The sequence below is a fragment of the Petromyzon marinus genome, chromosome 61 (assembly GCF_048934315.1).
Source record: "Petromyzon marinus isolate PM22_M1 ecotype Great Lakes invasive population chromosome 61, UKy_Petmar_22M1.pri1.0, whole genome shotgun sequence".
In the NCBI taxonomy this organism is placed as follows: domain Eukaryota; kingdom Metazoa; phylum Chordata; class Hyperoartia; order Petromyzontiformes; family Petromyzontidae; genus Petromyzon; species Petromyzon marinus.
In genome coordinates, this window is record NC_133727.1 from 3,462,971 (window position 1) to 3,476,364 (window position 13,394).

Consider the following 13,394-nt stretch of genomic DNA (forward strand, 5'->3'; position numbering starts at 1 on the left):
GACATCACTGATGATGATGATGAAGACGACACTGATGATGATGATGACATCACTGATGATGATGATGAAGATGACACTGATGATGATGATGAAGACATCACTGATGATGAAGACGACACTGATGATGATGAAGACATCACTGATGATGATGAAGACATCACTGATGATGATGAAGACGACACTGATGATGATGATGAAGACGACACTGATGATGATGATGATGAAGACATCACTGATGATGATGATGAAGACATCACTGATGATGAAGACGACACTGATGATGATGATGAAGACATCACTGATGATGATGATGAAGACGACACTGATGATGATGATGAAGACATCACTGATGATGATGAAGATGAAGACAACACTGAGGACGATCATTAAGTCCACGATGCTGACGATGACGGCGCTGACGAAGAGCGTGACGACGACCTCACCGGCTCCACAAACTCAAACTTCTTGCGCTCCTGCACCTCCTGCACCTTGCACACGTACTGCAGAGACACCTCGTTGAAGTGCCTCCGCGTCACCTCCAGCTGCGTGTCGGCCTGCACAGCAGACGCACGCAGGCAGAGACACACACAGAGACACACAGGCAGAGACACACACAGAGACACGCAGGCAGAGACACACACAGAGACACACACAGAGACACACGCAGAGACACACGCAGGCAGAGACACACGCAGACACACGCAGGCAGAGACACACGCAGGCAGAGACACACACAGACACACGCAGGCAGAGACACACACAGACACACACAGACACACGCAGGCAGAGACACACACAGACACATGCAGGCAGAGACACACGCAGACAGAGACACACGCAGACACACGCAGGCAGAGACACACACAGACACACGCAGGCAGAGACACACACAGACACACGCAGGCAGAGACACACACAGACACACGCAGGCAGAGACACACACAGAGACACACAGACACACGCAGGCAGAGACACACGCAGACACATGCAGGCAGAGACACACGCAGGCAGAGACACACACAGAGACACACACAGACACACGCAGGCAGAGACACACACAGACACACGCAGGCAGAGACACACACAGACACACGCAGGCAGAGACACACGCAGACGCACGCAGAGACACACGCAGACACACGCAGGCACACGCAGGCATGAGACACACACAGACACACGCACACGCAGACGGACACACCCACAGACAGACACGCAGGCATTCGCAGGCACACGCGCAGACACGGACAGACGCAGACAACAATTTTCAGGTTGGGGAGCATCAGTCAGTGTGAGGGGCTGCCAGCAAATGGTCAATCGTCTACTGGATGAAGGCCTCCCCCACCATCATCAGCCAGGGTCTATCCACTGCTAGATGAGGGCCATCAGCAGCCAGGGTCTATCCACTGCTGGATGAGGGCCATCATCACCATCATCAGCCAGGGTCTATCCACTGCTCACTCACCCACACGCCCAGAACCAGGCGAACACAGCCAGAACTGCCCCCCGACCCCCCCCCCCCCTCCCACAAACCAATTCAGACGACCCCCGAATAAACCACAGAGGCTGTCACAGTTAGCGAACACCTATTAAGGCCGGCACAGCACACACATGGGTACATGGGTGGGGTTGTTGCAAGCACCGTACACATACACAGGACCGTCCTTGTCTCCCCAGAGCTCACGTTTGCACAGGCCACACCAACTACTCATTTAGGGCCGAATTGATCTAGGGGGAGGCCCAGGACCGGTTTAGATATTCGCTGTGCGGTGGCCATGGAGTGGGACTCGAACTCGGGTTCGATTGCACAGGAATTGCCACCGCTCCTCATGGCTGAGTCTGCTCCCAAACATCATCATAATCAGCAGCAGCAGCAGCAGCATCATCAGCAGAATTATCATCAACATTAGTGTCACTCATTACCCATCACCGTCAATATTATAATCAGCAGCAGCGGTATCAGAATAATCATCATCAACATCAGTATCACACTCATCAGGATCATCATCAATGGTATCACCGTCACAGGAATTATCATAATGAGAAAAATATCATAAATATCAGTGTTACTCATTACCCATCACCATCAATACTATCATCAGCAGCGGCATCAGCAGCACCTTCATCAACATCAGCATCTCACTCATCGCAACCATCATCATCAATGGTATCACCATCATTATCATCAGCAAAAGTATCATCATCCCCATCAGCATCGATATTATTAACATCGGGAGCATCAGCTGATTACGATCAGCAGCATCAACCACCACGATCAATAATAATGTCAACGTCACAAACAGCAGCCTTCTATGTACGTACGTTGAACTTCTTTCGCAACGTACATAGCCAACCGTGCTAATACTCAGCAGAGGCATCATCATCATCGTCGTCATCGCCCTCTGGAGCGTATAAAATAAGTAACGCATTGTGGAATGTCGTACAGAGTGGCAATAAGCAAACGTCACCCTACCCCGCCGCGACTGTGAAGACTGAAACCTGGTTAATGTTTGCGAATGTCGGGGCAATAACGTTACAAGATTCTGGCGGAACGTTGTGCTGCCGTGTGGCCTCTGTCACTGTGAATGTGTACGTGTCAGCGCGTATATATGGGGGGGGGGGAGCGGTGGTGCATTGGTTCACGTGCCACGCCCTACAAAGCCTGAGTTCGATACCTGGTTACAGTGCCGGGGAATGCCTGCACCGGTCCTGGGCCTTCCCCTTAGGTCGGCTCAGCCTCAAAATGAGTACCCTGGTGCGGTGTGTAAACATCGCCACTGGGGAGACAAAGGCGGCCGGGCGTGGTGTTGTCGTTGATCTCCGTGGGTGCAACTCGCTTACAGCACTTTCCCCAACAGTCTATTAAGCCTGGATGGGGGATCTTTGTATTTATCTTTGTATGTAGGCATGTATGGGTGTGAGCGTGTACAAACAGACTGGGGCCTGGTTCAAAGTACAAGTCCAATCATGACATTAACCGTACAGGTTAAAGTACACTGGCAAACACATCGTGCATCTTTATGGAGGTGTGTGTGTGTCTGTCTCAGTCAGTAAACCCATGGCACCTGGGTCTGTCCCGTGACCTCCCGCCAGCGGGCGTTCGATACTTCCCGTGGCCTTTAAAAGTTAACATAGCCTGGCACAGGCGTCGTGGTGACGTCACCGCCACTTAGTGGCGAATGGCGGTTGTTGTTGTTGTTGTATGTGTGTCTAGGGAGATGTGTGTGTCTGTGTATAAATATCAGGACTGGGGAGACAAAGGCGGCCGTGCGTGGTGATGGCCACCCACCCCCTCATGTGCCGTGTCGGCCTTCATAGGTGCTACTACTCGCGAAGAGCACTTGCCTTAACAGTCTGTTGAGGCTATACGGGGGGGGGGGAGTGAGAATCTTTGTCTTTGTGATTATGAACGAGAGAATGGAGACAAATTAACGAATCGCGAATGAATGAAAACAGCGACTTGAGCGAGCGAGTCGGTGAATGAGCGAATGAATTTCCACAAACGAGCGAGTGAATTAATTCCAGAACGAACGAACGGACGAATTACCGAGTCCACGACTGAGCGACTTAATGAGTGAATTCATGACCGAATGCACGAGAAAGCGGACAAATGACCGAGAGAACCAACAGGTGAGTGAACCAACGACCGACCGACCGACCGAATGACTGAACGAACGAGTGAAGGAATGACGGGGCCCAATGGTATGACCTCAGTGAGGAGGGTCTCCTTCTTCTTGGAAGAGAGGCTGACGTGCTTCTCCAGCTGGGTGTAGTACTTCTCGCTCTCCTTGTCGAACTTCTTCTTCTCGTCCTGAGCCAGCCAGAACAACAACAACAACAACAACAACCACAACAACCACGCACACACAGCGTGAGGATCACCACAACAACAACCACAACAACCACGCACACACAGCGTGAGGATCACCACAACAACCCCAACAACAACCACGCACACACAGCGTGAGGATCACTACAACAACAACCACAACAACCACGCACACACAGCGTGAGGATCACCACAACAACAACCACAACAACAACCACGCACACACACAGCATGAGGATCACCACAACAACAACCACAACAACCACGCACACACAGCGTGAGGATCACAACAACAACCACAACAACCACGCACACACAGCGTGAGGATCACCACAACAAACACAACAACCACGCACACACAGTGTGAGGATCACCACAACAACCACAACAACCACGCACACACAGCGTGAGGATCACCACAACAACAACCACGCACACACAGCGTGAGGATCACCACAACAACAACAACAACCACACACACACAGCGTGAGGATCACCACAACAACCACAACAACAACCACGCACACACAGCGTGAGGATCACAACAACCACGCACACACCGCGTGAGGATCACCACAACAACCACAACAACCACGCACACACAGCGTGAGGATCACCACAACAACAACCACAACAACCATGCACACACAGCGTGAGGATCACCACAACAACCACAACAACAACCACGCACACACAGCGTGAGGATCACCACAACAACAACCACAACAACAACCACCAGGCACACCCCAACCACGACTGCGAGAGAGAGTTTTCCCCGCTGGAGGCACGCGCAGGGGAAAACCCGCGCTTGCGAATATTCTCAAGCGCGTGCTCGTTTCAGCACTGGATTTTGTTTAAATTACGGCAAATATTTGAAGGTTTTCCTCCCCCCCCTTTCCCTCCGTAGTCATGCTACCACCCGACAAGATGTACTACTGTAGGGGCGGCCATGGCACGAGAGATAAGTGTTGGCGATAATTTTCGGTAACTTTTGTTGTAACTTCTGCACTGCGGTCTGCCCTAGGCCGGATAAAATACCGTGGGTCCTTTCGTAGACGTGCAACTGTCTTGAGACTTTCTCAGAGACTTTCCCAAGACAGCCCCGACTGTCTTGGGGGCGCCCTGGTGGCGAGGTGTTAACTACGTCGCCTGGTATGCATGAGGTCATATGGGTTCGGTCCCAAACCTGAAGCCGGTATATCTGGAGTTTGCGCGTCTCTCTCTCTCTCTCCGTGATCGCGTGGATTTTTTATCCAAGTCCTCCGGTTTTTCCCTCCACATGTAGAATCAGCGTCACGCGTTTAGAGTATTTGGCTGCTGCTAGAAATGTTAAACGTGATAATAAGCCACTCCGTTGAGCTGCCATTTGTGATGGCCAGGTCGCTTCTGAAATAGAGCTACACAGTGGTTCAAGTTGGGGCCTTGCCTGGTAAAATAAAGAGTTTAGTTTTATAGTTGTTGACATACTGTACTGTACCGAGGCATGCACACTGTACAAACTGTACATATTGTACTGTAGCGAGTTCGATTCCAGCTCACGCCCAGCACCGGTGAAAATGATCTGAACCGGTCCGGGGCATCCCCTAGGTCGACTCGGCCTCAAGTGAGAACCTGATGCGATGTGTAAATACCGCCACTAGGGGAGACAAGGGCTGTTGGGCGTGGTGCTGGTAACCCACCCCCTCGTGTGCCATGCCTGCCTTCATTAGGTGCTAGCTAACAGCACTCGGTTCAACATTCTGTTAAGGCTGTACGGGGAAACTTTGTCTTCGGTGGTGGCGGTGGTGGAGGTGGTGGCGGTGGTGGCAGCAGTGGTGGCGATTTAAAAACCGTCCCGCAACACTCTGAACCAGAGTGCCCTTTAAAATAAAAAATAATAAAAGTTAAACATTCTCAATTAGCAAACAGAAAATTCCGTGACGCCTGCTCACTACAGGGCCCGCACAAGCACGGCATTCTTTAGAAGGCCAAAAAAAAACAACTTTTAACCAACGGTGACTGAAGAGGGGCCTTTAAAAGCTTAAAGAACGCAGAAGAAATGCACGGAACGCTGCCGAATGGAACTCGGCGGCAATGCTCTAAATGATGTTTTTATTCTACCGGGGAAGTACCCCCCCCCCCCGCCAAACTGTGCTCCCGTAGCTCTCTTTAACAAACAAACCTGCTCATCGCGAAACGAAAGCTCGGCAAAAAAGTGGCTCATCCATCGCGCGGAAATGTTACAGCAACCAAATACTCTGAACGCGCGTTGATTCCAAATGTCCGCCAAGGGGAGAAAGACACGCAAACTACGAATATACAGCAGGCGTCGGCTTCGGGATCAAACCCATGACCGCCGGTATACCAGGCGACGCAGTTAACATCTCGCCACCGTGGTGCGCTTGCGATCCAGAGGATTCAGCAGTTGCGTATTCCATCTCGGGTAACAACTCTTAGGGCTTAAGGTTGCGTTCAGATTGGGTCAGCCTTTACGGGGGTTACCGTAACCCCGAGTTACACAAGGACAAATAGGTTAGTGTGAGTGGGTGATTGAATGGGTGGGCAAGTGAGTGAATGCGTGTGATTCGCTGCTTGTGTGAGCGAGTTGATTAGTGAGTGAGTGTGTGGGGTAACTGGCTGAGTGTGTGAGCAATTAGTGAGTGGGTGAGTGTGTGGGGTAACTGTCTGAGTGTGTGAGCGATTAGGGAGTGGGTGAGTGTGTGGGTAACTGGCTGAGTGTGTGAGCGATTAGTGAGTGGGTGAGTGTGTGAGCGATTAGTTAGTGAGTGGGTGAGTGTGTGGGTAACTGGCTGAGTGTGTGAGCGATTAGTGAGTGGGTGAGTGTGTGAGCGATTAGTGAGTGGGTGAGTGTGTGGGTAACTGTCTGAGTGTGTGAGCGATTAGTGAGTGGGTGAGTGTGTGGTCTCTAATAGCAACACAACTTTTGAACTAAACTTTAATAAGTTTCAGATCACCTTCACGACAGCCTTCGTAACCACGTATTTACGGTCAGATGACTGAGTATGTAAAAGTGTGAGTGAGTGGGTGGATGAGTGAGTGCGTGGGTGGGCGGGCGAGTGTGTAGGTGGGCAAGTAAGTGTGAGTAACTGGCTGGGTGAATGAGACTCACACAGACCCACAGACTCACATGAAGTCCCATAGACTTCAGATAAAGAGCCATAAATTAAAACCAGTAGAAACCAGTGAACGGGTTGCTTAACATGCAGCAATGTCTCTAGCGATGGCCGTAACACGTTTAGCTTTTTTACTAAGAAACAAAGGGACCTGCCACAGTGGTGTAATGATTAGCACAGCAAAGACTTGCATAGAGACCCATATACTCATACAGAGAACCATAGACTCACACAGAGAGAACCATAGACTCACACAGAGACACAGACTTGCATAGAGACCCACAGACTCACACAAAGACGCATAGACTCACACAGAGATCGATATACTCACATCAGTGACCTATAGACTCACACAGAGACCCATAAACTCACACAGAGACACAGACTTGCACAGAGACACACAAGAGACCCACAGACTCACACAGGGGTGGTGCAAACACAGGGGGTGTGGTGGCTAAATCCAAGTTGTTAAAATAACGAGGGTTTCTCTCCGAGTAACTGGCGCCAGCAAGGGCAACAGGGGCAGCACTGCTGCCGTTTCAAGGTCACTTCAAAACTTGTTACGGGCGGCCAGGTGGCCCAGAGGTCAGAGACGCTGAGCCGGCACGGCTGAGAGCCCGGGTTCCAATCCGGGTTTCAGCTGCAGCCACAGCGATTGCCCCGGGGTCTCAAGTGCAGTGAGCCGATGAGCACAGCCCGATGAACGAGTGAGTTACATAGATAGTCAGAGACTCCCATAGGGGTCCATAGACCCACACAGAGATCCATAGACTCACACAGAGACCCATAGACTCACACAGAGAACCATAGACTCACACAGAGACCCATAGACCCACACAGAGATCCATAGACTCACACAGAGACCCATAGACTCACACAGAGACCCATAGACCCACACATAGACCCATAGGCCCACACAGAGACCCATATACCCACACAGAGACCCATAGACTCACACAGAGACCCAAAGACTCAAACAGAGATCCACAGACTCACAGATTCACGTGGATCCATAGACTCACAGAGAAACCCATAGACTCAAACAGAGATCACAGACTCACACAGAGATCCACAGAGCCACACAGACAGAGTTGAGATTGAACCTGGTTCTCAAATGTTGATGGGCTCAGCCCGGTCACTGGTGACTTACGTAGAAACCCGCAGACTTACATAAGACACCTGTAGACTCACATGAAGGCATAGACTTACACAGAGACCCACAGACTCACACAGAGACCCATAGACTCACAGATTCACATGTACCCATAGACTCACAGAGAAACCCATAGATTCACGCAGAGTCCCACAGACTCACACAGAGACCCACAGACTCACACAGAGACCCACAGACTCACACAGAGACCCACAGACTCACAGATTCACATGGACCCATAGACTCACAGAGAAACCCATAGATTAACTCAGAGACCCACAGACTCACACAGAGACCCACAGACTCACAGATTCACATAGACATATAGACTCACAGAGAAACCCATAGATTGACACAGAGACCCACAGACTCACACAGAGACCCATAGACTCACAGATTCACACGTACCCATAGACTCACAGAGAAACCCATAGATTCACGCAGAGACCCACAGACTCACACAGAGACCCACTGACTCACACAGAGACCCACAGACTCAAAGATTCACATGGACCCATAGACTCACAGAGAAACCCATAGATTCACAGAGACCCACAGACTTACACAGAGACACAGACTCACACGGAGACACACAGACTCACACAGAGACCCACAGACTCACACGGAGACTCACACACTCACACAGAGACCCACAGACTCACACGGAGACTCACAGACTCACACGGAGACTCACACACTCACAGTGACCCACAGACTCACACAGAGACCCACAGACTCACACAGAGACCCACAGACTCGCACGGAGACCCACAGACTCACACAGAGACTCACAGACTCACACGGAAACTCACAGACTTACACAGAGACCCACAGACTCACACGGAGACCCACAGACTCACAGATTCACATGGACCCATAGACTCACAGAGAAACCCATAGATTCACACAGAGACCCACAGACTCACACAGAGACCCACAGACTCACACAGAGACCCACGGACTCACAGATTCACATTGACCCATAGACTCACAGAGAAACCCATAGATTCACACAGAGACCCACAGACTCGCACGGAGACCCACAGACTCACACAGAGACTCACAGACTCACACGGAGACTCACAGACTTACACAGAGACCCACAGACTCACACGGAGACCCACAGACTCACAGATTCACATGGACCCATAGACTCAGAGAAACCCATAGATTCACACAGAGACACACAGACTCACACGGAGACACACAGACTCACACAGAGACCCACAGACTCACACAGAGACCCACAGACTCACACAGAGACCCACAGACTCACACAGAGACACACAGACTCACACAGAGACCCACAGACTCACACGGAGACACACAGACTCACACGGAGACTCACACACTCACACGGAGACTCACAGACTCACACGGAGACACACAGACTCACACAGAGACCCACAGACTCACACAGAGACTCACAGACTCACACGGAGACACACAGACTCACACAGAGACCCACAGACTCACAGATTCACATGGACCCATAGACTCACAGAGAAACCCATAGATTCACAGAGACCCACAGACTCACACAGAGACCCACAGACTCACACAGAGACCCACAGACTCACACAGAGACCCACAGACTCACACGGAGACCCACAGACTCGCACGGAGACTCACATACGTACCTTGGCAGCGCCAATTTGATCTTTGCGAAACCTCTCCAGTGGAGTAATTAACACGTCGCACACGCTGGCAATCTGTAAACAAACGGGAAAGGCAACAACAATTGAAACGGACTTAATCGAAAACTGTGTTGAGGCTTGTGGGTCAGCATTGAGACTGTGTGCCAGTGTTGATACTGTGTGTCAGTGTTGAGTCTGTGTGTCAGCATTGAGGGTGTGTGTCAGTGTTGAGGCTGTGTGTCAGTGTTGAGACTGTGTGTCAGTGTTGAGACTGTGTGTCAGCGTTGAGACTGTGTGTTAGTGTTGAGACTGTGAGTCAGCGTTGAGACTGTGTGTTAGTGTTGAGACTGTGAGCCAGCATTGAGACTGTCTCAGTGTTGAGACTGTGTGTCAGCGTTGAGACTGTGTGTCAGCGTTGAGACTGTGTGTTAGTGTTGAGACTGTGTGTCAGCGTTGAGACTGTGTGTTAGTGTTGAGACTGTGAGTCAGCGTTGAGACTGTGTGTTAGTGTTGAGACTGTGAGCCAGCATTGAGACTGTCTCAGTGTTGAGACTGTGGGTCAGCGTTGAGACTGTGGGTCAGCGTTGAGACTGTGTGTCAGCGTTGAGACTGTGTGTCAGCGTTGAGACTGTGTGTCAGTGTTGAGACTGTGTGTTAGTGTTGAGACTGTGTCAGTATTGAGACTGTCTCAGTGTTGAGACTGTGTGTCAGTGTTGAGACTGTGTCAGCGTTGAGACTGTGTGTCAGCGTTGAGGGTGTGTGTCAGCGTTGAGTCTGTGTGTCAGTGTTGAGTCTGTGTGTCAGCGTTGAGACTGTGTGTCAGTGTTGAGACTGTGTCAGTGTTGAGACTGTGTGTCAGTGTTGAGACTGTGTGTCAGCGTTGAGACTGTGTGTTAGTGTTGAGACTGTGTCAGTATTGAGACTGTCTCAGTGTTGAGACTGTGTGTCAGTGTTGAGACTGTGTGTCAGCGTTGAGACTGTGTCTCAGTGTTGAGAGTGTGTCTCAGTGTTGAGTCTGTGTGTCAGCGTTGAGAGTGTGTCTCAGTGTTGAGACTGTGTGTCAGTGTTGAGTCTGTGTGTCAGCGTTGAGACTGTGTGTCAGTGTTGAGACTGTGTGTCAGTGTTGAGGCTGTGTCTCAGTGTTGAGACTGTTGGTCAGCGTTGATGCTGTGTGTCAGCGTTGAGACTGTGTGTTAGTGTTGAGTCTGTGTGTTAGTGTTGAGTCTGTGTGTTAGTGTTGAGTCTGTGTGTTAGTGTTGAGTCTGTGTGTTAGTGTTGAGTCTGTGTGTTAGTGTTGAGTCTGTGTGTTAGTGTTGAGTCTGTGTGTTAGTGTTGAGTCTGTGTGTCAGTATTGAGTCTGTGTGTCAGTGTTGAGACTGTTGGTCAGCGTTGACGCTGTGCGTCAGCGTTGAGGCTCAACGTTACTTCCTGCAGCCTCAACACTGGCACGGTTTGACCCGATCGCACGCACCATCCTCTCCCTCTCGTCTTCCATGGAGCCCAGGAGCTTTGCGAACTCTTGGAGTGACCCAGCTAAAAAAGACACGGAGCACAGGGGGGACCGGCAGGTTAGCGGTCACGGCGACGACGAGAAAACAAGGAACCCTAATTATCCCGGCGGGCTCGTTATCATCCGTGTGTGTGTGTGTGTGTGCGCGTTGAACTTCTTTCGCACCGTACATGCTAGTCAAGAGGCGCTGTGGAAGGACAACAAACACGATGATGTTAGTAGCTTTCTCTCTCTCTCTCTCACCTGAAGACGGTTCGCTTGTGCTGCGATCGAAACCTCGTGGTCTATTAATTTTCTATCTACGCGATGATGATGTTGGTGGTAGTGATGATGATGATGGTGGTGGTGATGATGGTGGTGGTGGTGATGATGACAATGTATGTACGTATGTTGAACTTCTTTTGCACCGTACGGAAGGGGGTGTGGGGGTGGGAGCGCAAGGACAACAAACTAAAACACGACGGGAACAAGCGAGTTCTGCGACACCGTGCGCGCACCCTCACCTACACCGTCACCTCGAGCCCTCGCCCTCACCCCGTTCAATGACGTCCACGTGAGAACTCGGGCTACGTGACGCGGGTAAAAGCGAGCGTGCGGGCGTGCGAGCGAGCGGGCGTGCGAGCGAGCGAGCGGGTTCGCGGCGCCACTCACTGATGCTGACTTCGTCGTCCGTGGAGGCATCACCGATGCAGTCGAACTTGAAGCTCGCCAGCGACTGAGCGAACTTCCTCTTGGCCTGTGACAGATCTGCAAAACGACGGCACCGACACAAGCGCAGTCTGTCAGGAGGGGGGGGGGTGTGGGGGGGGGCGGGTGCACGGGTGGCCTCGCTGGGGCTGAGATGCTAGGTTCGGTTCCAGAGTCAGGGTGACTCTCCATCTCTCTCAGGGAATTTACGATGGCCGTGTCAGAGACACTGAGCCAGCATCGCTGAGATGCTGGGTTCAAGCCCAGAGTCAGGGTGACTCTCCATCTCTCTCAGGGAATTCACGACGGCCGTGTCAGAGACGCTGAGCCAGCATCGCTGAGATGCTGGGTTCAAGCCCAGAGTCAGGGTGACTCTCCATCTCTCTCAGGGAATTCACGATGGCCATGTCAGAGACGCTGAACCAGCATCGCTGAGATGCTGGGTTCAAGCCCAGAGTCAGGGTGACTCTCCATCTCTCTCAGGGAATTCACGATGGCCGTGTCAGAGACGCTGAGCCAGCATCGCTGAGAAGCTGGGTTCAAGCCCAGAGTCAGGGTGACTCTCCATCTCTCTCAGGGAATTCACGATGGCCGTGTCAGAGACGCTGGGCCAGCATCGCCGAGATTCTGGGTTCAAGCCCAGAGTCAGGGTGACTCTCTCTCGTTCTCTTAGGGAATTCACGATGGCCGTGTCAGAGACGCTGGGCCAGCATCGCCGAGATGCTGGGTTCAAGCCCAGAGTCAGGGTGTCTCTCCATAAAGAGAGGATCATAATGGCCGTGTCAGAGACAGAGCCAGCACGACTAAGATAATGGGTTTAAGATTCAAACCCTGGCTTCGCCCCTTGCACGGGGTTCATAACGGCCATGTCAGAGACGCCGGCAGCAGCGCTGAAATCCTGGGTCCGAGCCCTGGCCCAGGCGTGTCTCTCTCGTCTCGCTCGTTCGGGGGATGCACAATGGCTTGGTCTTCTCCATCAAGAAGTTCACAATGGCCAAGTCGGGGACACCGAGCCAGACAACCGAGACCCCCCCCCCCCCTCGGGTTCGAATTACGGCTTCAGCCGCCCCAGCCGCGAGCGAACAAGCCGAGGCTGTTGTTTAGCGCGGCGAGCACGGTCACCAATGACCGCACAAAAACAATCAGCAACATGAAGTTTGATTTAAAGCTTTCGTGACTGCAGGGATTCATATTCTTGGTTCTTTCGGTAAAGTCACCACGTAGAAGGGAAACATAAGATAATAAAAAAAATATAAAACAATAAAATTCTCACGACGTTTCGACTGAAACACAAGCAATCATCATCATCAGGTGTGAAAACCACAGCAAGATTTTTTTCTTCAAATTTTCTTGCTGTGGTTTTCACACCTGATGATGATTGCTTGTGTTGCAGTCGAAACGTCGTGAGAATTTTATTGTTTTATATTTTTATTATTTTGAAAATTTTCTTGCTGTGGTTTTCACACCT

At 51.3% G+C, this 13,394-nt stretch overlaps 1 protein-coding gene across 5 annotated transcripts in view; it reads right to left on the reverse strand.

The window, feature by feature from the left end:
- LOC116955744 (rho GTPase-activating protein 26) overlaps window positions 1–13,394 on the reverse strand; it is a 99,665-nt gene that overhangs the window by 41,936 nt on the left and 44,335 nt on the right. For all 5 annotated transcript variants that reach the window (XM_032977020.2, XM_032977022.2, XM_032977018.2 and 2 more), the window contains 5 exons: window positions 11,891–11,986; window positions 11,201–11,262; window positions 9,733–9,804; window positions 3,707–3,808; window positions 444–554 (listed from right to left, as the gene is read on the reverse strand). In XM_032977020.2, coding sequence (XP_032832911.2) covers window positions 444–554; window positions 3,707–3,808; window positions 9,733–9,804; window positions 11,201–11,262; window positions 11,891–11,986 — 443 coding nt within the window. The remainder of the gene's footprint in view (window positions 1–443; window positions 555–3,706; window positions 3,809–9,732; window positions 9,805–11,200; window positions 11,263–11,890; window positions 11,987–13,394) is intronic.